Genomic DNA, 24001 nt, shown 5'->3' with positions numbered 1-24001 from the left:
ATGTTTATTTATTTTTGAGAGAGAGAGAGAGAGAATGTAATTGGGGAGGAGCAGAGAGAGAGGGAGACACAGAATCCGAAGCAGGCTCCAGGCTCTGAACTGTCAGCACAGAGCCCAATGTGGGGCTTGAACTCACAAACTGAGAGATCATGACCTGAGCTGAAGTCAGTCGCCCAACCGACTGAGCCACCCAGGCTCCCCCAAAGTGTGTCTTTTATAAACAGCGTATACTTGGATCTTGCTTTCTTTTTTTTATTATTAAAAAAAAATTTTTTTTAACATGTATTCATTTTTTTTTGAAAGGCAGAGAGAGACAGAGTGCAAATGGGTGAGGGGCAGAGAGAGAGGGAGACACAGAAACAGAAGCAGGCTTCTGTTAGCCCGTAACTCAGCACCATAAAATTTGTATGATCTTACACGGTTTCTGAAGTTAGGATCCAGGAGTGGCCTACTTAGGTGGTGTGGCTCTGATCTTCCATGGAGTTACATTCAAACATATGTGGAGTTGCAATCATCTGAAAGAAGCTTTCCAAACTATGGCTGTGGCCAAACTCACCCATTGCCTGATTGAGTATGGCTCACAGGCTAAGAATAGGTTTTACATTTTTAAATAGGTGAAAACATAAAAGAAAGGATATTTCAAAACACTAAAACACTAAAAATTATATGGAATTCAAGTCTCAGTACCCATAACTCAAAGGTTTTTTTTTTTTTTTTTTGTAATGTTTTATTTATCTTTGAGAGACAGAGTATGAACAGGGGAGGGGTAGAGAGAGAGGGACACAGAGGATCTGAAGCGGGTTCTGCACTGACAGCAGTGAGCCTGATGAGGGACTTGAACTCACGAACCATGAGATCATGACCTGAGCTGAAGTCGGAGTCTCAATTGACTGAGCCACCCAGACGCCCCCGTGACTCAAGTTTTATGGGAACACAGCCAGGCTTCTGCATGTCCGCATTGCCTAATGGCTGCTTTTTCGATTCGTTAGTGCAATCTCTGCCCTTTGATAGGAGTATTTATTTCATTTACACTTGGTGTAATTATTGATACAGCTGGCTTTACGGCTGCCTTTTTTGCTCTCTGTTTTTACTCTCTGTTAATCTGTCACTACCTTCTTTTGTGTTAAACAATTCTTAGTGGACCGTTTAAATTCCTCTATTGGTTTTTTTAGCAGTATTTTTTGAAAGCTGGTTTTTGAGTGGTCACTCTAGTGATTACAATGTACCTCTTTACTTATGACGGTCAACTTCATTTTTCTTTTAAAGATTTTTTTAAGTTTATTTATCTATCTTGAGAGAGAGAAAGAGAGAGAGCGTGAGCAGGGAGGAGGCAGAGAGAGGGAGAGAGAGAGAATCCCAAGCTGGCTCCATGTTGACAGCATGGAGCCCCACGCAGGGCTCAGACTCACAAACCGTGAGATCATGACCTGAGCTGAAATCAAGAGTCGGACACTTAATTCACTGAGCCACCCAGGCGCCCCAAAACTGATTTAATTCCAGTAAAATATAGCAGCATTGCTCCGTACATCCCTATCCCCTCCCCTCCTTGTGTGCTATAATTATTATATACGTAACATAGAGATGTGCTATGTACCCTACAACCTAGTATTATCACCTTCACTTTATACAATCCTATTTTAAAAGAAATCAAAAGAACTAAACAGAAAACATATATTTATATCATTAAAAAATATCTATCTACATACTTCTAATTTCTGGGGCCCATTTCTCCCCGTGGATTTGAGTTTCTGTTTGATGTCAGTTTCAGTGTGAAGGACTTCCTTTAGCATTCCCTAGAGGGCAGCTCTGTTAACAATGAATTGTCAGCTTTCATTTATCTGGGACTGTCCTTATTTTGCTTTCGGTTTTGAAATACAGTTTTGTTGAAGATAGAAGTATTTGTTGATAGTTTTCTTTTTCTTTTAGCGCCTTGAGTCATGAAACTGCTCAGCTCCTTTCTGATCTTCTCTGATCCCAAAGACCTTGGGTTGTTTTTGTTTTTTTTTTTTTTTTGGCTTTTTTTTTTTCTTAATGCTTATTTATTTTTGAGAGAGAGAGGGAGAGCAGGGGAGGGGCAGAGAGAGAGGGAGGCGGAGGATCCGAAGCTGGCTCTGCGCTGTCAGCACAGAGTCTGATGCAAGGCTCGAACTCATGAACTGTGAGATCATGACGTGGGCCAAAACCAAGGTCAGATGCATAACCGATTGAGCCACCCAGGCGCCCCTGACCTTCATTGTTTCTACAAAAGGGTAGCTATTAATTGTACTGCTGTTAACGCTGTACAAGACGAGCTGTTCTTCACTTCCTGCTTTCAAGGTTTTCTCTGTCTTTTATGTTTTTTACAGCAGTTTGACAATAATGGGTCTAGGTGTGGATCTCTTTGTATTTATCCTATTTGCAAGTCATTAAACTTCTTGGATCTATAGATTAATGGCTTTTGTGAACTTTGGCAAGTCTGTAGCCATATTTCTTCAAACATGCTGCAGCAGCGATAGAAAACCAAACATGACCTCTCCAGCTCTTCCATCCCTCTTGCTGAGCCCCTCCAGGCTCTGCTACTGATTTGTTCCTCCGCTGCCATCCCTGGGACATGCCAACCTGGGTAGTGGCTGCCCTAAGCATCCAACTTCATAATCTCTTAGTTGGTTAGTTAGAGCCCCACATGGGGCTCCCTGCTGTCAGCGAGGAGCCCGCTTTGGATCCTCTATTCCCCCCCCCCAACCCCCCGCTCTGCCCCTTCCCCCTCTCTAAAAAAATTTTTTCTAATTAAATCTCTCCAGATGATTGCGATGTATAGCCACATTTGAGAACTAGATTAGGGGAATAAATGAGACAATAAACAGAATGAATGAATGAACGAACAAATGAATAGACACGGAGAAATGCCTGAATAAATGGATATGTGAACAAGTAAGTGAGGAAATGACAAAGGAATGAATGAATGGGTGAATGAAAGTGTAAACAAATGAACAAATGATTAAATCCATGCAAGGGTGCGGTGGTAAGAGGATGATTGGCTGGATGGTAGATGGTTAGTGGACAGATGGAGAGAGGAAATGGTAAATGAACAGACAAATAGTTGGAAATGAATAGAAGAATATATCATAAAGATATGGATGGATGACATGATAGGTAGAGAATGAAGAAATCGATGCCTAGTCAGAGGGATCAATGGTGCATGGAGAGATGGATAGATGGATCGATGGATGGATGGATGTGATGGAAGGCAGAGAATTGCACGGACAATTGGAGGGATGAACAGATGAATGAGTGAATGCAAGTTGGATGTAAGGATGGCTGAATGGACAGACAGATGGATGAGTGAATAAACAAATGGTTAGATGTTTGAATGGATGGATGGTCAGATGGCTGAGTGAAGGGTTGGATGATGAATGGATGTACAAACGGCTGGATAGGTGGAGAGTTAGGTGACGGTGAGTGGACGAATGGTTGGATGTTTATTTGCTTTTTTGTGTTTTAGATTTAAAAAAAAAATTTTTAAGTAATCTCTGGGGTGCCTGGGTGGTTCAGTCAGTTGAGCGTCCAACTCTTGATTTCCTCTTGGGTCACGATGCGAGGATTGTGGGATGGAGCCCTGTGTCAGTCTCCACACTGAGCATGGAATCTGCTTGGGAGTCTCTCTCTCTCTCTCTCTCTCTCTCTCAAAGTAAATAAATAAAAGTTCTAAAAAGAATTTCTTTTAATTAAAAAAAAAAAAGTAATCTCTACATCCAGTGTGGGGCTCGAACTCACAACCTCGAGGTCAAGAGTTACTGCCTCACCGACGGAGCCAGCCAGGCGTCCTCGACTGTGTATTTAGGTGGATAGATGAACATATGCTTGGATGGATGTTTGGAGAGATTTATGGATGTGGCGATGGATGAATGGACAGGTGGATACATGGACGGATGGAAAAATGGGTTGTATAGTGACTAAGAGTGTAGCCAGACCACCTTGATTTGAATCCTCATTCTGCCATTTATGTGCCGTGTGACCTTGGGCAATTTGCTTTACTTAAAAATTTTTTTTAATGTTTATTTAACTTTTTTTTTTTTTTTTTGAGAGAAAGAGAGAAACAGACCGTGAGCAGGGGAGGGGCAGAGAGAGAGAGAGAGAGACACAGAATCGAAAGCAGGCTCCAGGCTCTGAGCTCTCAGCCCGGCTGACGGAGCCACGCAGGCGCCCCTGCTTTATTTTAATTTGCCTGTTTCCTCATCTTTTCCAGAAGTACGATAATAATAGTTCCTATCTCCTGGTGTTTTTGTGAGGAGCAAATGAGTTGATACACTTCAAGCCCAAGATCTGTGTCTGGAATATTCCTAGATTTATTGTGATGGGAAGATCGATGGACAGGTGATGAGGTGGCTGAATGGACAGTGTATGATCGAACCAAGGAAGGAAGGAACAGCGATACGGACGTTACGGACACGCATGAGACACCCTCAGACATTTTATTAAGGGCTTAGAAGAGAGTCCTGTGGGCTCTTTCTCTCTGTGTCCCCAAGAGTTATGGCTCTGGGAGTAGATCAGATCTGGATGTAGGACAAGTTGATATCACCCTGGATCTCTAGGACGTCCACGTTCTGGAAGGCCGAGAAGCGATGGGAATAGTCGAAGAGGTGCTGGCCGTTGGCGTAAACCTTGAAGCGATCTATGCCACAGCGAATGGACAGCTGCAGGGAGAGGGCAGGCTTGAGGCTAGGGCCAGGACACAGGCTCTGGAGGGAAGGGGGCGAAAGAGACCCCCGACTCACATCAAAGAATTTCCCAGGACCAAATGGGTTGTAGGAGATCTTCTTCTCCTCGGATCCCCACGAACCATTCAGGTAGCTGTTCCGGACCACGGTATCCTCAGTCAGACGGGAGTTAATGTGCAGAGCCATGTCCCCCGTGGACCCCACGATGAAGTTGATCGCAAAGCTGAAGGCAGAGAGGGAAGGAGGTGGGAGTCACACGGGGGCCAGTGCCTGGTTCTCCGAGGGAGGAGGGGGCCGGGGCCCAGACTCCTGGGTCTGAAGGAGGAAGCGGGCTGAGGATCCCCGCTTCAGTGCAGACTGGGTACCTCTTGCCTGTAGGGGGTATAAAGCCCTTGACTATGATGGTTCTTCGGGCTGTAAGCCCCCCTTGCAAGATCCTTCTGAATGGCACGGGCTGTGGGAGGAGAACATGGGGTCCTGTCACCTCTCAGGTCACCAGAAGCCAGAGGCAGGGACAAATTTTCAGAGATGGGTGCCCACTCCTAGGAAATATCCCCAACTCCCGTCCCCTCCTCACTCTGGCCACCAACCCCACCCTCTCCCCGCCTCCCGCCCCAACACCCTCTGCCCACTCTATTTCCCACCCTCTCAGAGCCCCCCTGCCCACCGTCGGCTCCGGCTTCCCCACAAACTGCCCACCACAGAGCCCTAAATGCCCACGGGACACGTTACCGGGTTGAAGATTGGGGGTCCCTCCATGGTCTGTGAGGTGAGGAAGGAGAGGTGTTATTCTAGAATATTTGACAAATATTTATGGCACACCAACTATATGCAGGTGTATCTCTGGGTGCTGGATTAGTACAACTGGGGGGCCCACCTCCTTGACCCCCCTCGCACTTCTCACCACCCCTCCCCCCCACCCCAAGTGGCCACCCAATTCTCCCACTTACAGGCAGGTTACTTGGCAGTTGCTGGGTGTGTCCAGGACCCTATACAGATGAATGGAAGGCAGAAATGGTGAGGGGGGCTGGGGGTCCTTCAGCTGCCCCAAGACCTCCTCAGGCCACCAAGCCCCCACCACAAGAATTCCATCACCCATCGACAGGTACTTACTGGGTTTGCCGGCGTGCCCATGGGTGTCTGTGGGCACAAAGGCAATGTGTGTAGGAAGGCAGGCAATGAGGGAGACCCTAAACTAGGGCCTGGGGGTGGGGGGTGTCAAGGATGCCTGCCCAGGGCAGCCCCACGACCGCGGTCCAAGAGAACTCTGGGGTCAAAGAGTGGCACCCAGGTGGCTCATTAATGGAGAGGAAATTGCCACGTTTAGGGATCTTCGGGACACAGTGACCCTCCACCCCTTTAGGGTGAGCCTGGTGCATTCTACTCTTGCACCCTCCCTGGTCCTGCTCCCTCCTGTCTCTGTGCCTCGGTTCCCCCATCTGTAAAATGGGTCCGATGATCATCAGAGCACTTTCCCCGAGGAGGTGGGGGACGGGGGCGTACAGGCTGGGGAGTAGAGAGCCCTCAGCCGAAGGACATGGCTGGCGTCTAGAGTCCAAGTGCTGCTATGGGTGTTTTGGTGCCTGTCTGTTCACTGTGGACGTGGGAATGGGGTTTCTAGGTCATCCCGTGTGTCTCCGCTCAGCTTTCGCAGACGCTGCCCAGTCATTTCCAGGGGAGTGTCGGGCCAGTTCCCCAGCCTCGCCCACACTCGGTATTGTGTGCCTTTCCCTTGATAGCTCTTCTCGCCGGGCGGGGGGAGGTAGCTCGTTGTGACTGGAAGTGAGTTTCTCTCCGGTGACTAGCAATGTTGGGTAACTTCTCATGGACTCGCCTACTCTTCCAAGTGGCTTTTGTTCCTCCTTATCTTTGCTCCTTGACTCAGCTGACGGACTTCCTCCTCCTCCCGGAAGCCTTCCCCTCGGACTCCCCAAACCTCCTGTCTCCCACCCCGGCCTTGACCGCCTAGAGCCAACACTGCCTGGGGAAATGTCTTGTCTTCCCAGTGGATTGTCTTAGTTGCCTCTGAGTCTGTGGCTCAGCCAGCGAAGGGCCTGGCACGGAGCAGGTGCTCGGGGACATAAAGGGGTGAGGGAATGAATTAAGGAAGGAAGCAGGCACATAAGTGAGGAGACACCACCCACCTGGCTTGGCGGGGCGTTGCCGCCAATGAAATTGATTGATTGAAGCTCCAGGTCCCCATCCACTTGCAGGTGGGTGACCATCTGCAGGGGCAGCCGGTGCCCAAACTCATAGAAGGGATTTCCATTTACCACCACCTGGAGGGCAGGGGGTGAGGTCAGAGTCAGCCCCCATGACCTTGGGAAAGCAGAAACAGGAAGCAGGGAACAGAGATCTTTTTAACTCGGAGACGCGTCTTGGGGACGACGAGCTGGGATAGCCACAGAGTCAGGAATCTCGGAGTCTGCAGGTCGGAGGTCAAGGCGGGGTCAAGGGGCAGCTCAGAGACCGGTGGCTGGGAGACAATGGAGAATGTAGTCAGGAGAGCGATGGCGAGATAATCAAGTCAGAGTTTTGGTTTCGGCGCCAAAGGAGATGGGCCCGAGTCTAGCTCTGACGCGTTGGCTGTGTGACCTCGGGGAAGTCATTCCACCTCTCTGAGCCTTTGGAGGCTCACCCTGGGATTGATGGGAACATTAAAACCCAGCCAGGCATGTCAAAGGCGTTGTGGAAATCCTGTGTGGAGCCTTGTTATCATATCTCAGCGTCCTTGGTGTCCTCACGGTTCTATTTATGGCGCCAGGCAGGGGGCATGGGGCTGACAGCCAGCTCCGGAGGAGTCTTATTTCTGGACTTAGGTGCTGGTGCCACGGGTGTGTTGTCTTTGTGAAACACCAGCGAGCTCTGTACACATGGCTCGCACTCTTTTGTGCACTTCAGTAACACGTTTTAAAAAATACTTGCGATGCACCCAGGTGGCTCCGTCGGTTAAGCGTCCGACTTCGGCTCAGGTCACGATCTCACGGTTTGTGGGTTCGAGCCCCGCGTCCGACTCTGTGCTGACAGCTCGGAGCCTGGAGCCTGCTTCGGATTCGGTGTCTCTCTCTCTCTCTGCCCCTCCCCCGCTCACCCTCTTTCTCTCTCCCTCTCAAAAATAAACAGGCATAAAAAATTTGTTGTAAATAAAGCTTAAAAGAATTAAAAAAATTAAGAAAATTAAAAATACTTGCATAGGGGCACCTGAGTGGCTCAGTCAGTGAAAGCGTCCAGCTTCAGCTCGGGTCATGATCTCATGGTTCGGTTCGTGGGTTCGAGCCCCATCTCTGGCTCCGTGCTGACAGCTCAGAGCCTGCTTCGGATTCTCTGTCTCCCTCTCTCTGGTCCTTCCCCACTGGCACGCGAGCACGTGCTCTCTTTCTCTCTCCCAAAAATCAAATAAACTTAAAAAAATACTTGCATCATAGTAGTCACAGAGTGTGGGCCTTATCCGGAGGCGGAGTCAAAGTGCAGACAAGACTCAGGTCATGATCTCACAGTTCGTGGGTTCGAGGCCTGTGTTGGGCTCTGTGCTGACAGTGCGGAGTCTGCTCAGGATTCTCTCTCGCTCCCTCTTTCTCTGCCCCTCCTCTGCTTGAGCCCTTGCCCTCATGCTCCCTCTCTCTCTCAAAACAAACTTTAAAACAACAACACGTGGGGCGCCTGGGTGGCTCAGTCGGTTAAGCGTCCGACTTCAGCTCAGGTCATGATCTCAAAGTCCGTGAGTTCGAGCCCTGCGTCGGGCTCTGTGCTGACAGCTCAGAGCCTGGAGCCTGCTTCGGATTCTGTGTCTCCCCCTCTCTCTGGCCCTCCCCCGTTCATGCTCTGCCTCTCTCTGTCTCAAAAATAAACATTAAAAAAATTTTTTTTAAATAAATAAAAAATAAAACAACAACACACCTTAAGGTATTTATGAGGTCACCGGATGGCTGACAGGATGTGAGGACCCCAGGAAGAATTGTCAGTGCTTGAGGTATGGTAACGGCCTTCTGACTATGTTCTTAAGCACTGAAATATTTATGAACGAAATTATATCTGGGATTTGCTTTTAAATCAGATGAGAGGGAAGCGTCAGGGAAGGATGCAAACACAGGGGCCTGGAGCTCACGACCACTGGAGCTGGCCAAGGGGACCAGCGGGTCACTGCACCCGCGCCTCCTCTTGTGTATGTTCAGAATTCTCCAGAAGAAAGAGCAAGAATACGCATTTTGCAAGAATGCAGAGGAACAAAGCGATCTACGTTAAACATGACAAGGCTGCCCACAGTAGAGGAATAGGAATGAGGAACGTGAGAAAAAAAAAAAAAATTGTTTAAGAGAAAAAATGTTTAATAGGCAGGAAAGAAGGAAAAGAAAAAAGTGAGGTGGGAAGGGGGAGGGGAGAGGGAGGAGGGGAGGAGGAGGGGGAGAAGGGGGAGAAGTAGGGAAGGGGAGGAGGGGGGAGCAGGGGGAGGCACAGCTGGAAGAGAGGAAGAGAGGGAGGAAGGAAGGTGGAGAGGGAGGGAGAGGGAGGCAGCGGGGAGGAGGAAGGGGGGTTAGGGAGGAGGGAGGCCCCGCCCCCAAGCTCAGACCTTGTAGTGCTCGGCCTGGACCATGAACACCAGCTCAAAGGCGGTGCCCTTGCGGAAAGGCATGCTCCTTTTCTTCTCCTCGCTGCCCCATTTGCCGCCTTGCATGGAGTTGAAGACCACCTTGTCCCAGCCATCGAAGCGGGGATTGAAGTGGAAGGCGATATCTGACCCCGCGTGCTGCCCCGCCACGAAGTTCACGGAGAACCTGGTGGGACAGGAAGGGCTGTTCCCCCGGCCCCACCTGCCTGCTCACCGGGCCCTCCTCCTGGAAGCCCGCTCAGACCTACCGGGTTCTCACTTCCCTGACGGGGCTGGAGGGGGGTTGGGGAACGACAAAACGGGACAGCACACTTGGGCACTGCTGACCAGAGAGAGGGGGGCGGGGGTAGTGCCCTGGAGTCCAGGAGGACTGCCGTGCTCATTCCCTTCCCTTAACCAGACCACCGCCCCCCCCAGCCCCTGCCAACTTTAAATAAGACTACAGCTGGGACTCCTGCATTTCCAAGGGCCGGGCATTGTCCTAGGAACCTCTCTGCTCCCTCCCTGACCTGGAGGCCTTTCCCCACCAGCAGCCAGGGGGGACCTAGGAACCCACACGACCCACCCCTTCCCTCAGGCCAGCATCCCTGAAGTTATTCCAACTGGGCACACACACCCCCACCTCAGGGCCTTTGCAAGGGCTGTTCTTTCTATCCGCCTATACTCCCAGGCTCCCTCCCTCCTCTTCTGTGGGTCTTTGAAGGGTTCCCACCCGCTACCCTATTTAAAGGGACAATGCCACAGGGTCCCTCCCCCCCACATCCATTCCCCAACTCCTTTCCCAGTTTGTCTGCTTAGCACTTATCACCACTTTGATTTTTGATTTTGATTACAGATTTGATTTTTGTCTTTCACCTCTCCGCTCTACTAGGATGTCAGCTCCATCTTGGGCCTGTCGACTGCTCTGTCCCCAGTGCCTAGGCACACAGTGGGCCCAAAATGACCAAAAAACCAACGAGCGAGAAACAACAATGCCTTCAGCTCGCTTCCATCTTTATCACCATTTTAAGGCCCTAAAAAAATGTTAAGACTTATTTTAGTGCTTACTTTCCAGTTTTACACATTGAACCCTCAAGACAATCCCGTTTTACAGCCGGGAATCTAAAGCACAGAGAGGCATGGTGCCTTTCCCCGGTCACACGGTTGGCCAGTCACAGAGCTGGCCAGGCCGAGCTCAGAGCCTGTGATCTGAATTCATGCTATCACGCCCATCAATTCCAGTCCAACATCCCAGCTCCCGGGCTGGGCTGCCTCTCTCCGTGAGCCTCCCTGATGCCTCCCAGCCCCCAGGCTCCCTGCTCCTGGTCACCAAGTCCTGGACGTCCCAGGGGCTAGGGCTGATCTTTGGCCATGGGGTGCAGGGGCACAGAGCTCCCCTTTCCAAGCAGGAAGGAAGAAGGTCTTCTGCATTAGGGCGGAAGCCCCTGTTTGTAGCCCCTCCTAGCCTAGCCTGGCTGGAGGGGAGTGCCTTACCTCTTCATGTGCTCGCTAGCCACTCCTTGGATGTAAACAGACATTCCGATGCAGAGACCACCCGGGATGGGCTTGTTATAGGGCAGAGTCTGTGGAAGTGGTCTGGTGAGGCTTTACCCCTCATCGAGAAGCCCCCCGCACTCTCATTGGGACACTAGGGGTGAAGGGTCCGCGGGAAGGTGAAGAGAGCCGAGCGTCAGGTGTGGATATGAAGAGCCAGGGCGTCAGGATGGGAGTAAATCAAGCCCCAGGGTCAGTATCGGGTAAATCAGAGTCAAGGTTGGGGGCGGGGGCACCTCTGAGGAATCAGGATGAGAGGAAATTGGTGTGTGAGGTTCAGGGTGAAACTAAGCTGGGGCCTGCGGTTGGGGCCTGAGCCTCTATCTCACCGGGTTGTAGGTGGGCTGGTAGCCGCGTGCAGGGACATAGGCCATCTTGAGAGGCAGGGCTGGTGGCTCGTCGTCGTCCGGTGAGAAGAGGTGCAGGAGTGGGGAATGGTGGCAGATGGCAGGAGGGGGGTGGCTCTTATACCCGAGGATAAGGGAGTGGCTGGCGGGGCAGGGTCCACAGGGCCCCTCTTCCGGGGCATTCCCGGCTCCCATCTTTTTCTAGGGCACCCCCTTGTGTCCCTTTTCTTACTAGCCTCACTGGTAACCAGTCAGAACCCAGTTCATCTATCTGGGTCAGGTCAGGAGGACTCAGGTCAGAGCCCCCTCCTTCAGGCCCTTCCGCAAAGAGGAAGTGTAGTGAACTTCAGCCCCGCCAGGGCCTTATCAGAGCCCATAAAAGCCTGCCCAGACCTTTGTTAGCAGAGGGAGGGTGAGTCCAGGAGGGTTGGGCAGGGCAAGGCTGCAGGCGCGACCTGTGACAGATGGGCAATGGGAGTGGGTGAAAGCAGGGAGGAGCTGGATGCCCTGGACACTCTTAGGAACTGCGGAAGGCATTTGCATGCCCACTGCATGCCGGACCCGTGCACACTGGACTGTATAGTTTTTAATTAATTAAATAATTAATTAAAAAATTTCTTAGCATTTCCTCATTTTTGACAGACAGGGCACGAGCAGGAGGAGGGGCGCAGAGAAAGGGAGACACAGATCCCAAGCAGGCTCCGGGCTGTCAGCACAGAGCCGGACGCGGGGCTCGAACTCACAAACCACGAGAGCTGAAGTCGGCTGCCCGACCGAATGAGCCACCCGGGTGCCCTGGACTGCACAGATCACGACTTCTGGAGCCAGGGGTGCTGGGTTCAGATCTTGCCTTGGCCACTTCCTGGCTGTTTGGTCTTGCATTAGTTTGGCCTGAACCTCAATTTCCCGATTTGCCCAACTGTAAAAGGGGGATTATTAGTAGTATCGACCTCATAGAAGCCTTGAAAGGAGTCACTCAGGGAATAAATGCTCAGAACAGGACTTGGCATATAGAAGGCATTAAATTAATCCTTGGCCTCTTGCATTCGTTCTAAACGTAAACCCAGGAGGTTGGGCTTATCTACGGACATGAAAACCTGAAGTTTAAAGAAGTGAGGCTGTTGGCCCGAGACTCGGTAGCAGCAGAACTCTAGCCAGACTCCAGCGTCGCATCCCATTAGGCTATGCAGTGAGTGGGTGCCAGGCAGGGTGAAGGGTGCTCTGGAGCCTGGAGCAGGCAGGGAAACCAGCCGCAGCCCTTAGGCCCGCAGAAGGCACTGACTTTTGCTTGCCCCGCCCCTGCCAGACTTTCTATTGGCCCTGGGCTGCCCACTGCCAGCTCTGAATGGGCATCGCCTGCGTGGCTCCCATTCCCATTGGCCGAATCTCTGTCCCCAACATTCAGCACCGCTGTAGGTGCATCTTGGCTCCTTGCTGCCTCTCCTCTCTTTGCAATAAAGACACCGGGTTCCTTAAGTAGCTTTATTGTTTGGGTGAAGATAAGGCCCTGGGCATGAGGAAATCAGTGTCCCAGCTGATCAGGCATGAAGATCAGGCATGAAGGCACGGAAGCGACGATCCTCACTAATCCTCCTTCTCTGTGGATGAGGAAACTGGCATGAGGTGGGACAAGGGGCAAGGCCTGGCCCGTGGGGGCTCTCAGAGCTTGGAGAAGTTCACGCTCTTCAGGTCCTTCTTCTCCAATGCAGCCTGGACAGACTTAACGATGTCCTGGGTTTGCAGCATGCTCATGTTCCAGGTGGCCTGGATGAAGAGGGTGGAGCATAATGGCAAGGGCAGGGAATGGAGTTGGGCCAATGAAAAACAGGGAAGAGACAGCGCACCAATCGGAGGGCAAGGCCTGCAGAGGTCTGCTTGCAGGGGCCCTGATTGGTCGCTCTGGGACTGGAGAGGGGCTGTGATTGGCTGGACGGAGAGCCTTACCATGTAGTTGAGACTCTCGGCCACGGAATGGTTGCGGGAATAGATCAGGTTGACTTTGGTGCTCTGCACTGCCACAGGGCTCTTGGTGGAAATCTCTTCCGCCAGGGTGAAGGCTGCCTCAAGCATGTCCTCCTTGTTTGGGAACACCCGGCTGCGGACGAAGGGAATCCGTAATGGGGTGTGGGGGGTTCTGGGAAGGTTCCCACGGATGAAGAATTGGCCAACCACAGTGGAAAGCGGAAAACCGCCCAGTGAGAGAGACCAATCAGAGCAGGGCACTGGACCCCAGAATAAAGAGTTGGCCACCCAGAGAGTGGAATCTGTGAAGATACACGGGGACCCAAAGAGCCCTGCCCAGGTTGCGCCCGAGCCTTCAACCAGCCCAGGCCTCGGCCCCTACCTGACCAGACCACTGCCCAGGGCCTCATCAGCCATCATCTTGCGGGAAGTGAAGGCCAGCTCGTTGACCAGGCTGCAAGAAAGCGGGGAAAGCCTATCAGGGGACGGCCCTCATCCTGGGCCCGGGAGATGCCCGGGGTCCCCTCCCTCGGCTGCTCCGCTCACCTCTGGTTTCCGATGACTTTGGGCAGTCGCTGCAGCGTTCCCACATCAGCTGCCAAACCTATGTCCACCTCCTGGGGCGGGCCATCGTATTAGAGCTTGGTTTGTGCCCGATACTGCCCCCCACCGTGTAACCTCAGTGCCAGTGAAATTCCGTATTTACTGTAGAGGCACATTCCATACCCACCTCAGAGACTGCCCCCCCCCCCCCCAACACCCCATTTCATTGCCATCCACATGCTTTTACTCAGGTAACTTCTTTCAGCCTAGAATACAGCCCACTTCCCAATTCCTCTGCCCTCCCAACTTCTTAGGGTCGGCCACGTCTATCTCCAGAGGGAAGCCCTCAAACTCTGCCCATCTGACCCCCTTCCTGCCTCTACGGGTTCCATCCTGTCTGCGTCCTCTCCAGGACTGATCCCAGCAGCAACCCCAGCCGCATCTCCACCCCCGTACCTTTACTCACTCCTAACCCCACGTAGACTGCATGGCCTCCCCTTGACTTCCTTCATGGCCAAAGTGTTACTTTTTAAGGTGCAGTTCTGCTTGACTCTTCCGTGAAGCCCTCCGGGCTCACTCCAAGCCCTCCCTTCTCCCCCCCCCCCCCCCCCCCCCGCTCCCTTAGCCTCCCCTGTCACTGCTCTGCCCCCACCCAGCCACTCGCTGCCCAGCTCTATGCAGGATCCGAGGACACAGAAGCTCGGGGAGGACGGCTCACCTTCACCTGGAAGAAAGTATCCTGGGCACAGTACCGGATGTCACACGCAGTGACGAGGTCCACGCCTGCGAGGTGGAGGCCAGGGGCATTAAGCAACCACAGGAACCAACCCCTCCTCCCAGGTGGTGGGGTCGCACCCCTGGACCGAGTTGAGCTAGCAACTGATCTGAGGCTGGCGGTCAGTGGCCGAGGCGGAAGGGCGGCAGCCCATAGGCGCCCGGCCAGCGTGGGTGCCCGGATGCGTGGCGGGTGTCTGCGTACTCACCCGCACCAATACAGGCCCCGTGGATGGCGGCGATCACCGGTTTAGGGCACTGCAAGGGAACGGAAGCCGGTGGTGGTCAGGGCTGGTCTGGAAGAGGTGGACGGGGCTGGGGGTGGTGCCCTGCCTGCCCCTGCACCTTCTCGATGACATTGAAGCTCTCTTGGTATCTGCTGATGAGGTTACGGAGCTGCCAGCTGATGCGGGCCACATCATCTCCTTGGGGCTGGAGGATATCCGAAGCCATGTCCGTGAGGTCGATGCCTGGTGGGGAGGCACGAGGAGGCTCACGTAGTACCCCCCCTCCCCCCCAGGCACCCTCCCTCCCCATCCACTGCCCCAACTAGCGGTCAGAACTCAGACTTGGCAGATTTGAACCCCCACACCACCGCCAGTGTTTCGAGAAAGCCGCTCACACAGGGCTTTGCCAGGGATCGCATATGGGGTGTGAAATACATAAATGCTGACATTGATAGGGCCGTTACTCACTTTATCCTCACAACGACCCTATGAGGTGGCTATTACCATCGCCAGTTTTACTGGGAGTAAACTGAGGCACCGGACATTAAAGTCACTTGCCCAAGGTCACACTGGCTCGTGAGTAACGGCACTGGAATTGTAAGCCCGGGACCATGCACTGGCTCCAGAGGTCATGCTTGTCACCATTATGCCAGATGGCACAGGAGACAGGCTTTTGGCAGGAGTCGGTGGTGGGAGTGGTCCCTCAGAGAGAAGACTCGAGAGAGAGCAAGTTTCCGTGGCTCCAACTGCAAGATGATCCAAAGTCTAACCTTTGCTCCACTAATCCTTCTCCATGACCTCTACTCTGGCTAAAATACTTTCTCCTGGGCTCCCTGTTCCCTGCCCCGACCATTTCCCACACACAGCCAAGAGAACTTGTGAGCATGTCAGGGGGCCTTTTCTTCCCTCCCACCCCACTTACTTAGAAGAAAATACAAGGTATGTGCCGGGACCTTACCAGCCCTCCTGAACACTGTCCCTAGCCCATTCCTTTGGGCACAGAGGCCTCCAACCGTTCCAGGGCCGCCTGGGTGGCTCCGTCGGGGAAGCATCTGACTCTTGGTTTCAGCTCAGGGCACGATCTCGTGTGGCTCGTTGGGTTCGAGCCCCGTGTCAGGCTCCACACTGACTGTGCAGAGCCTGCTTGGGATTCTCTCTCTCCCTCTCTCTGTCCCTCCTCTGCTCTCTATCTCTCTAAATAAATAGATACACTTAAAAAAAAAAAGAAGAAGAAGAAGACTGACCCCGTCATTCTGTCCAGGCCACGGCCCGAAAGTCATCTCCTCAGAGAAGCCCACCTCAGCCACGCGGGCTAAACAGCAGCCCCGTCATCCTCTATCTCATTTTCTCTGTCTCATCTCCTACACTGCCCTCTTGTTACCACAGAATTACGTGCTTATTTCGACGGCCCATCTCCTTTTCCAGGACGTGAGCTCTATGAGTGGAGGAGTTTTGTCTTTTTGCCCACTCCCGCATCCCCAGTGCCTAAACTGAGCCCAGGGCACAGGAGGTGTTCAGTAAGCGAACAGTATAGGCAACAGTCCCTGCCCTCACTGAGCTGCCCCTCAGTGGGGGGGAAGACAAACGAATAAGAAAATACAGGGGCGCCTGGGTGGCTCAGTCGGTTGGGCGTCCAACTTCGGCTCAGGTCATGATCTCACGGTTGGTGAGTTCGAGCCCCGCGTCGGACTCTGTGCTGACAGCTCAGAGCCTGGAGCCTGCTTCAGATTCTGTGTCTCCCCCTCTCTCTGCCCCTCCCCTGCTCATGCTCAGTTTCTCTCTATCTCTCAATAATGAATAAACATTAAAAAAAATTTAAAAAAAGAAAAGAAAATACACTTTGTCGGGTGGTGACAGTGCTGAAAGAAAATTACAGCAGGGAAGTGGAATGGAATGTGTGTGTGTGTGTGTGTGTGTGTGTGTGTGTGTGTGCAGTGAGGGCTGTTGCAGTATTAAATGGGGTGGTCATGGACCCTCTCATTGACAAAGTGACTTTTGAGTGAAGATCTGAGGAAGGAGAGGGAGGGAGCTATGGGGCTAGCTGGGATCAGAGAGTTCCAAATGTCAGGAAGGGCCAGCGCAAAGGTCCTGTGGTAGGAATGCCCCTGGGCTGTATGAGGAGCACGGGGCGGTCAGCATCGCTGCAGTGTAGTGAGTGAAGGGGAAAGTGGGAAGAGTCAAGGTTGGAGAGCTTTAGGGGGCAGAGGGTATGGGGCCTCACCGGCCAGGGGGCAAACTCTGGCTTTTTCTCTGAGGGAGGCCTTGCCAGGAGATGATTCTGAGCAGAATCATCCTTCACTTTTTTCTTCCTGGGGTTCATCCTTCTCGTCCCTTTGCCTCTGAACGATGCTATCTGACAAACCAGGAAAACCATTCCCACATCTGGCTACATCCCCAATCTTCTGGGGCTTCACTGCCTCCACAGCTGGTTGAAAGAAGTGAGACCTGAGAATTTGGGGCTGAGGGGTAGGGCTAACTTGGTGCACGTTAAATACGAGGAAGACAGGATCGCGCCCCCGCCCCCAGCCTTGGCCAGGCCACTTCCTCCTCTGGGCCTTGGGTTTCTCCTGCACAAAATGGGGGTAACACCCTCCTGAGAGCTGATGGAGAGATGGCAACAATTAAAGGCGAGAGACAGCCCCAGAGGCCCTTCACACCCCACTAATGGCATCACAGTTACCATTTCGGCACCTGCTGGCTTCTGCGCCCACGTCTGTGAAGCCTGGGCGGCTCCGCAGAACCCATGCTGACTCCCAGAGCAAGCCCAGCTTGGCACTTGGGACACCTCCTTTCAGTGGCTTTTCTGGCTTCCCTGCACCACCGGGACGCGCACGCCCTGGCTTTTCCAACCCCTCGCAGTAAAGGACCGCAGACCACGGGGTCAGGTGTCCCCCTCTAAGGTACGAACTACTCGGAGTGCCTGGGTGGCTCCGTCGGTGAAGCGTCCGACTTTGGCTCAGGTCACGATCTTGAGTTTCGTGACATCGGGCCCCTTCGTCAGCTCTGTGCTCTCTCTCTCTCTCTCCCTTTCTCTCTGCCCCTCGCTCCCTCGAGCTCTTAAAAATATACATAATTATATACATAATACATATAATATATGTACGGACCTGTATATGCGTATATACATATATTATGTATGCGTAATATGGTACGGACCTGCCCACCTATGACAACTGCACGCGTGGTGTGGGTGGACAAGATATAAACCACTGCCCGACAGCATGGGGCAGATTCTGGAGGACGGAGGACGTCATCACTTAATTTCTTTCTTTCTTTCTTTTTTTTTTTAATTTTTTTTTTTTAGCATTTATTTATTTTTGAGACAGAGAGAGAGGATGAGCAGGAGAGGGTCAGAGAGAGAGGGAGACACAGAATCGGAAACAGGCTCCAGGCTCTGAGCTGTCAGCCCAGAGCCCGACGCGGGGCTCGAACTCATGGCCCGCGAGATCATGACCTGAGCCGAAGTCGGACGCCCAACTGAGTGAGCCACCCAGGCGCCCCTCTTTTCTTTTTTTTTTTAATTTTTTTTTTTTTTAACGTTTATTTATTTTTGAGACAGAGAGAGACAGAGCACGAACGGGGGAGGGTCAGAGAGAGAGGGAGACACAGAATCGGAAACAGGCTCCAGGCTCTGAGCAGTCAGCACAGAGCCCGACGCGGGGCTCGAACTCACATACCGCGAGATCGTGACCTGAGCCGAAGTCGGACGCTTAACCGACTGAGCCACGCAGGCGCCCCACCTTTTCTTTTTTTTTTAAAGCAGGCTTCACACCCAGCGCAGAGCCCAACGCAGGGCTTGAACTCATGACCCTGAGTTCAAGAGCAAGAGTCAGGACGCTCAACCGACGGAGCCACCCAGGCGCCCTAGGAAGTTATCACTTAAAAGAAGGGACTGGCACCAAGTGAGGTGGGGGTTGTTAAAGTTTCTAGACTGAGGCGAGGTTGCAAGTGGTGCTTGAAGAACCAGAAAACAGAGTCCAGGGTGACCGTAGCTGCTGGAAAGTGTGGGGGGAAATTCCAGAAAAGAAGAGAGAGCCAGAGAGGGGAGCCCCAAATTCTGTGGATAAACTCTGCCCGAATCTCTTCCTGACCCATGAACCATGCATGCAGCCCAGCAAGAGATTTAAAAACTGATTCCAACTCGGCCGCTAACACAGGAACCTCCACCCTCTCTGCCGGGTCCAGGATAGCATCCAAGTTCCCACGTCCTTCCATAGTCCAATATCCAGGGTGCAATCCAAACCTATTCCAAATGCAAACCAAAAGAAGGATGAGACCCAGTTGTTCACGAGAAAAGACGATGAACAGGGATTGACCCCAAAGTCACCCAGATGTTGGAATCGGGAAACAGGCACCTGGGTGGCTCAGCCAAGTGCCAACTCTTGATTTTGGCTCAGCTCACGATCTCACGGTCTATGAGATCGGGAACCCGCATCGGGCTCTGTGCCGACAATGCGGGGCCTACTTGGGATTCTCTCTCTCCCCCTCTCTCTCTGCCCCTCCCCTGTTCGTTCTCTCTCTCTTTTTTGCTCTTGCTTTCTCAAAATAAATGGGTAAGCTTTAAAGAGTTTTAAAACAGTGGTTATAACTATGATCAACAGTGCAAAGAAAAACGACAAATAACGAGATACGCAACTTCAGTAGAGAAATGGCAAAATATAAAAAAGAACCAAATGGAAATTTGAGAACCGAAAACTACAGTATCTGAAATTTTAAAAAAAAAAGATCACTGGATGGGCTTCACAAGCAGAACAGCGATGACAAAGCAGTCAGTGAATGTGGTCAGTGGAAATTATCCCGTCTGAAGAACAGTCCTGTGGCACAATAAAACTCCGAATAGACATGTAATTGGAAATCAGTTCGTGTGTGTTAAATAATTATATGAAAGCATCTTATTATAATACACTTTAGTGACATGAAAAAAAAACAACAACCGAGAGGTTAAGGGCCTTGGTCAAGATCAGACTTCAAAGCCCATCATCCTGTCCATATTCTGTTGGACTAACTTTGAGATTTGAATGCTTTAAATTAAAGAGAAAAAAAAAAGATAAAAGTGGAAGTTAGAAGCTGGTTAAAACCTTAATTAAGAAGCATTGTTTGGGGCACCCGAGTGGCTAAGTCAGTTAAGCATCCGACTTCGGCTCAGGTCATGATCTCACGGGTCATGGGTTCAAGCCCTGTGTTGAGCTCTGTGCGGACAGCTTGGAGCCTGTTTTGGATTGTGTCTCCCTCTCTCTCTGCCCTTCCCCCAGTTGCGTTCTGTGTGTGTCTCTCTCAAAAATAAATAAACATTAAAAAAAAAACAAAAAAAAAAAACATTGTTCCATTGCCAGGAGCAGTGGCAGGGGTGGGGGTGGAGGGCACCCGGTACCTGAAGTGAACAGTTTTCCTGCACCAGAGATCACCACAGCCCGGCAGTCAGGGTCTTGGGCTATCTTGCTGAAGCACTCTACCATCTCTCTGTGGAGGGGCAAGGAGGGAAGGGCTGCGTATCCCCTGCCCTCAGGTCACCCGACCCCCACGCCCCACCCCTGCCCACTCCCTCAGCCCCTGCCTCCTCCGGCAGGCAGGCCTCCCTCGGTGATCTGCAGGCCCTACCTCCAGCAGGCCCTGTTGATGGCATTTCTCTTCTCAGGCCGGTTGAGCTGCACGTGGAGAATGTGTTTCTGAGCAGCGGTCACTCGAAGGGACTCATAGCTGTGGTCTGGCGCTTCTTTGGGGGCCTCTTCTTGTGCTTTGGAGCTCATGGGGCGAAGGCTAAGGCTGAGACCCTGAGGAGTGGGAGCCATCAGGCCTGGGGAGAAAAAGGAAAGAAGAGCCTTTGATGACCCCAGATTGGGGTCACAGAGCCATCAAGGGCAGAGGGCACACATTACTTCTCAGTGATGTCAGATTGGGGAACACAGGCCCCTAAGAAACCTCGGGGCAGGGGCGCCTGGGTGGCTCAGTCGGCTAAGCCTTGGGCTCTTGGTTTTGGCTCAGGTCATGATCTCACTATTCGTGAGTTTGAGCCCCAAACTGGGCTCTGCGCTCACAGCGCAGAGCCTGCTTAAGATTCTTTCTCTCCTTGCCGCCCCCCCCCCCCCCCCGCGCTGTGCCACCTCACCCCCACTCGCTCTCTGTCTCTCTCAAAATAAATAAACTTAAAAAACAAAAACAAGGGGCGCCTGGGTGGCTCAGTCGGTTAAGCGTCCCACTTCAGCTCAGGTCACGATCTCACGGTCCGTGAGTTCGAGCCCGGCGTCGGGCTCTGGGCTGATGGCTCAGAGCCTGGAGCCTGCTTCCGATTCTGTGTCTCCATCTCTCTGACCCTCCCCCGTTCATGTTCTGTCTCTCTCTGTCTCAAAAATAAATACACATTAAAAAAAAAAATTAAAACAAAAACAAAAACAACTTGAAGATTAGGAGTGCACTTGTCAGTGGCCCCAGTGCCTGCACTACTTCGGACCCTTTAGCATGGGAAGGAGGGACCCCAGACTGGGAATACCAAGCTGTCCGTCACCCTATTGTAAGACACAGCCTGCAGAATTAGGGAGCTCTTTGGCTGGAAGCACGTGCACCCCTGTGTTGAAAGCGCTCAGACCGTGACCCGGGACAGGCTTCCCCACCCTACGGTGGCTACGACAGCACGACAGAGCTAGGGACTCCCAGAGGCCGAGGTGACTCACGCCGTATCAGCAGATCTCGGAACCTGAGAGAGGCCGCCATCTCTGCCACCTCCGCCACTGAGTTGTAGTCGGGAGTGACCAGACAGAAGGAAGTCAAGGGGGCGGGCGCGAGGCCACCATGTTTGGCGAGGGCATTGATGCCGCAGCCTGACTGGCGGTGACGCCAGTATTTCCGCCATCTTTACTAAGGGCAACCGGAAATAGTTTTCTGAGTTCGCAGATTAGTTTAGAAATGAGACCTTTGCCCCAGTAGGAACCTGGCCTGTTGCTGCCGGATAATTCATCAGGGGACTGTTTTATAATGATGGAAAAGTTGGAAACAGCTGAAATGTTCAAGGACGTAATGGCAGAATAACTGCAGCGCTGCAACTTTGTAATCATGCCCTTGTACTATGTTAACTGAAAAGAAAAAAATTATCTAGTACTGAGTATAACCCACATAAGGGAATGAAAAGATAGACAACAGACGAGCCAACAACGGGCTGTCTGTGTAATCTGTTTGAGCTCTCACACCAACAACAGGTCGCACCATTTTTCACTGTATGCAAAGGAAACCGGAGCTTGGGGAAGGAAAGTCGCTGCTAGTTCAAGGTTATCTGGGCTTTAGGAGTAAAGAGGGGATTAATGTGGCTTTGAAGTTCATGTTCTTAAAATAATTTCTTTAAAAATAAAACCGGGGAGTCTAGGTACCTCAACTGGTTGAGCAGCCGAATTTGGTTCAGGTCATGATCTCCCGGTTTGTGAGTTTGAGCCCAGCGTTGTGCTCTGTGCTGGCAGCTTGGGAGCCTGGACCCTGCTTCGGATTCTGTGTCTCCCTTTCTCTCTGCCCCTTCCCCGCTCATACTCTGTATCTCTCTCTCTCTCTCAAAAATAAACATTAAAAAGAAATAAAAAAGTTTATGGCTGCAAGGAGACTGTAGTTTCTCCTTTCCAGATGCTGTCTGCAACACCCTGGTGAAGCAATTTATCCCATATATGCCATGTGACTTCAGATGTTAACCTGTTTTAAAACCTCACGGTTGGGGGGGGGGGGTGGGCAGGTGCCTCGGCAGCTCAGTCAGTTAAGTATCTGACTTCAGCTCAGATCATGATCTCATGGTTCGTGAGTTCAAGTCTTCAAGCCCTGCATCAGGTGAGCATGAGCCCTGCTTCAAGTAAACACAAGCTCTGCTTTGAGTGAGCCCTGCTTCTCTTTCTCTTTCTCTGCCCCTCACTCGTGCCCTCTTTCTCTCTCAAAAACAAAACAAAAACTTCACAGTAAATCCCTGGGGCTCCTGGGTGGTTCAAGTCAGTTAAGCATCCAACTTGGAGCCCAACGTGGGGCTTGAATTCACAAACCACGAGATCATGACCTGAGCCGAAGCCAGCTGCTCAACCTACTGAGCCACCCTGGTGCCCCTCAGACTTTGGATCTTGGCACAGGATCCAAGGGATCGAGCCCGATGCTGATAGCATGGAGCCTGCTTGGGATTCTCTCTCCCTCATCCCTTGTCCCTCCCCCCACCCCAGCTCTTGTGGTCTCAAAAGAAACTTAAAAAACAAAATCACAGAAAACTCCAACTGGTTTTTCCTAAAATATTTTTTACTCTGAGAAAGAGAGAGCGCGCGCGTGTGCGCGCACACGTGCCAGGCAGGGGTAAAGAGGAAGAGAGAATCCCAAGCAGGCCTGGTGCTGTCAGGGCAGAGCCCAAAATGGGACTCGATCCCACAAACTGGGAGATCATGACCTGAACTGAAATCGAGAGTTGGACACTTAACCAAATGAACCACCCAAGTGCCCCAGCTAAGACTTTATTATTTTAATGTTTATTCATTTATGAGAGACAGAGAGACAGAATGTGAACGGGGGAGGGACAGAGAGGGAGACGCAGAATCCGAAGCAGCCTCCAGGCTCTAAAAGCTGTCGGCACAGAGCCTGATGCGGGACTCCAACTCATGCACTGCTAGATCATGACCTGAGCTGAAGCCGGACGCTTAACTGACTGAGCCACCCAGGCACCCCGCTAAGATTTTATTTTTAAATAATCTCTACACCAAATGGGGGCCTCAAACTTACAAACCTAAGACTGGGTCACGTGCTCTTCCAAGTGGTCAGCCCACCGCCCGTGGGTTCCTTTTCAAGCGCACGTGCCAGACAAGGCACAATTAACTGTGCTTTTCACTTGTTCTTCTGGGAAGACTTCCCTCCAGCGGGAGTCAAGGTCCTTCAAGTAGGCTCCTCCCACCCTACCGCCTGCCAGGCCCCACCCCCCACCCCCCACACAGGTTCCTCTACAAGGATTGGGAGAGCACCCATCACACTGCAATGCTTACAGGAGCTAAAGATTAGATTTCACCTTCAGAATCAGGTAATTTAGGGCCCGTCCCCAGGAGATACTGCGCAAGGGGTAAAGGAGGAAGCTGTGAGGTATGACACACAACACTGTTCAGCATGGGGCATTTTGTTAAAAGAAACCCTCAGGGCGCCTGGGCAGCTCAGTCCATGAAGAGTCTGACTTGGGCTCAGGTCATGATCTCACGGCTCGGCTCGAGTTGGGAGCCCAGAATTGGGCTCTGTGCTGTTACCAGAGACCGCTTCTGATCCTCTGCCCCATCTCTGCCCCTCCCCAACTCCTGCTCTGAAAATAAACAAAACCCCCCATCC

General features: G+C 52.0%; 2 protein-coding genes and 1 long non-coding RNA gene across 3 annotated transcripts in view; 1 reads left to right on the top strand and 2 right to left on the bottom strand.

Moving 5' to 3' along the window:
* The window catches only part of LOC128778030 (uncharacterized), a 250161-nt gene that overhangs the window by 32259 nt on the left and 193901 nt on the right, over positions 1 to 24001 (top strand). The window lies entirely within an intron of this gene.
* Positions 4420 to 11297, bottom strand: LGALS4 (galectin 4). The gene is made up of 9 exons (XM_019432199.2): positions 11166 to 11297; positions 10777 to 10865; positions 9265 to 9469; positions 6842 to 6976; positions 5648 to 5686; positions 5430 to 5459; positions 5063 to 5151; positions 4755 to 4920; positions 4420 to 4673 (listed from the first exon to the last, which is right to left on the bottom strand). Exons 1-9 carry the CDS (start codon positions 11208 to 11210, stop codon positions 4527 to 4529), a joined length of 945 nt encoding a protein of 314 aa, XP_019287744.1. The 5' UTR covers positions 11211 to 11297; the 3' UTR covers positions 4420 to 4526.
* Positions 12652 to 21490, bottom strand: ECH1 (enoyl-CoA hydratase 1). The gene is made up of 10 exons (XM_053905992.1): positions 21358 to 21490; positions 20288 to 20483; positions 20061 to 20149; positions 14808 to 14932; positions 14672 to 14720; positions 14407 to 14471; positions 13692 to 13762; positions 13528 to 13599; positions 13128 to 13278; positions 12652 to 12947 (listed from the first exon to the last, which is right to left on the bottom strand). The coding sequence occupies exons 1-10, from the start codon at positions 21395 to 21397 to the stop codon at positions 12843 to 12845; spliced, it is 963 nt and encodes a 320-aa protein (XP_053761967.1). The 5' UTR covers positions 21398 to 21490; the 3' UTR covers positions 12652 to 12842.

This window comes from Panthera pardus, unplaced genomic scaffold (genome assembly GCF_024362965.1).
Source record: "Panthera pardus isolate Hobbes unplaced genomic scaffold, ASM2436296v1 HiC_scaffold_18, whole genome shotgun sequence".
NCBI classification, from domain to species: Eukaryota; Metazoa; Chordata; class Mammalia; order Carnivora; family Felidae; genus Panthera; species Panthera pardus.
Note: the sequence above shows the minus strand (reverse complement) of the source record. Positions and strands in the feature narration are given on the sequence as shown.

Coding starts and splice junctions, on each gene's coding strand:
- ECH1 (XM_053905992.1), bottom strand. CDS start 21,397: ATGGCGGCCTCTCTCAGGTTCCGAGATCTGCTGATACGGC. Junction 14,933..20,060: donor AGGAAAACTGTTCACTTCAG/GTACCGGGTGCC, acceptor CCTCCCCACCAG/GCATCGACCTCACGGACATG. Junction 13,600..13,691: donor AAAGTCATCGGAAACCAGAG/GTGAGCGGAGCA, acceptor GCTTTCTTGCAG/CCTGGTCAACGAGCTGGCCT.
- LGALS4 (XM_019432199.2), bottom strand. CDS start 11,210: ATGGCCTATGTCCCTGCACGCGGCTACCAGCCCACCTACAACCCG. Junction 6,977..9,264: donor TCCAGGCCGAGCACTACAAG/GTCTGAGCTTGG, acceptor CCTGCCCTCCAG/GTGGTGGTAAATGGAAATCC. Junction 5,460..5,647: donor AACTGCCAAGTAACCTGCCT/GTAAGTGGGAGA, acceptor CTCACCTCACAG/ACCATGGAGGGACCCCCAAT.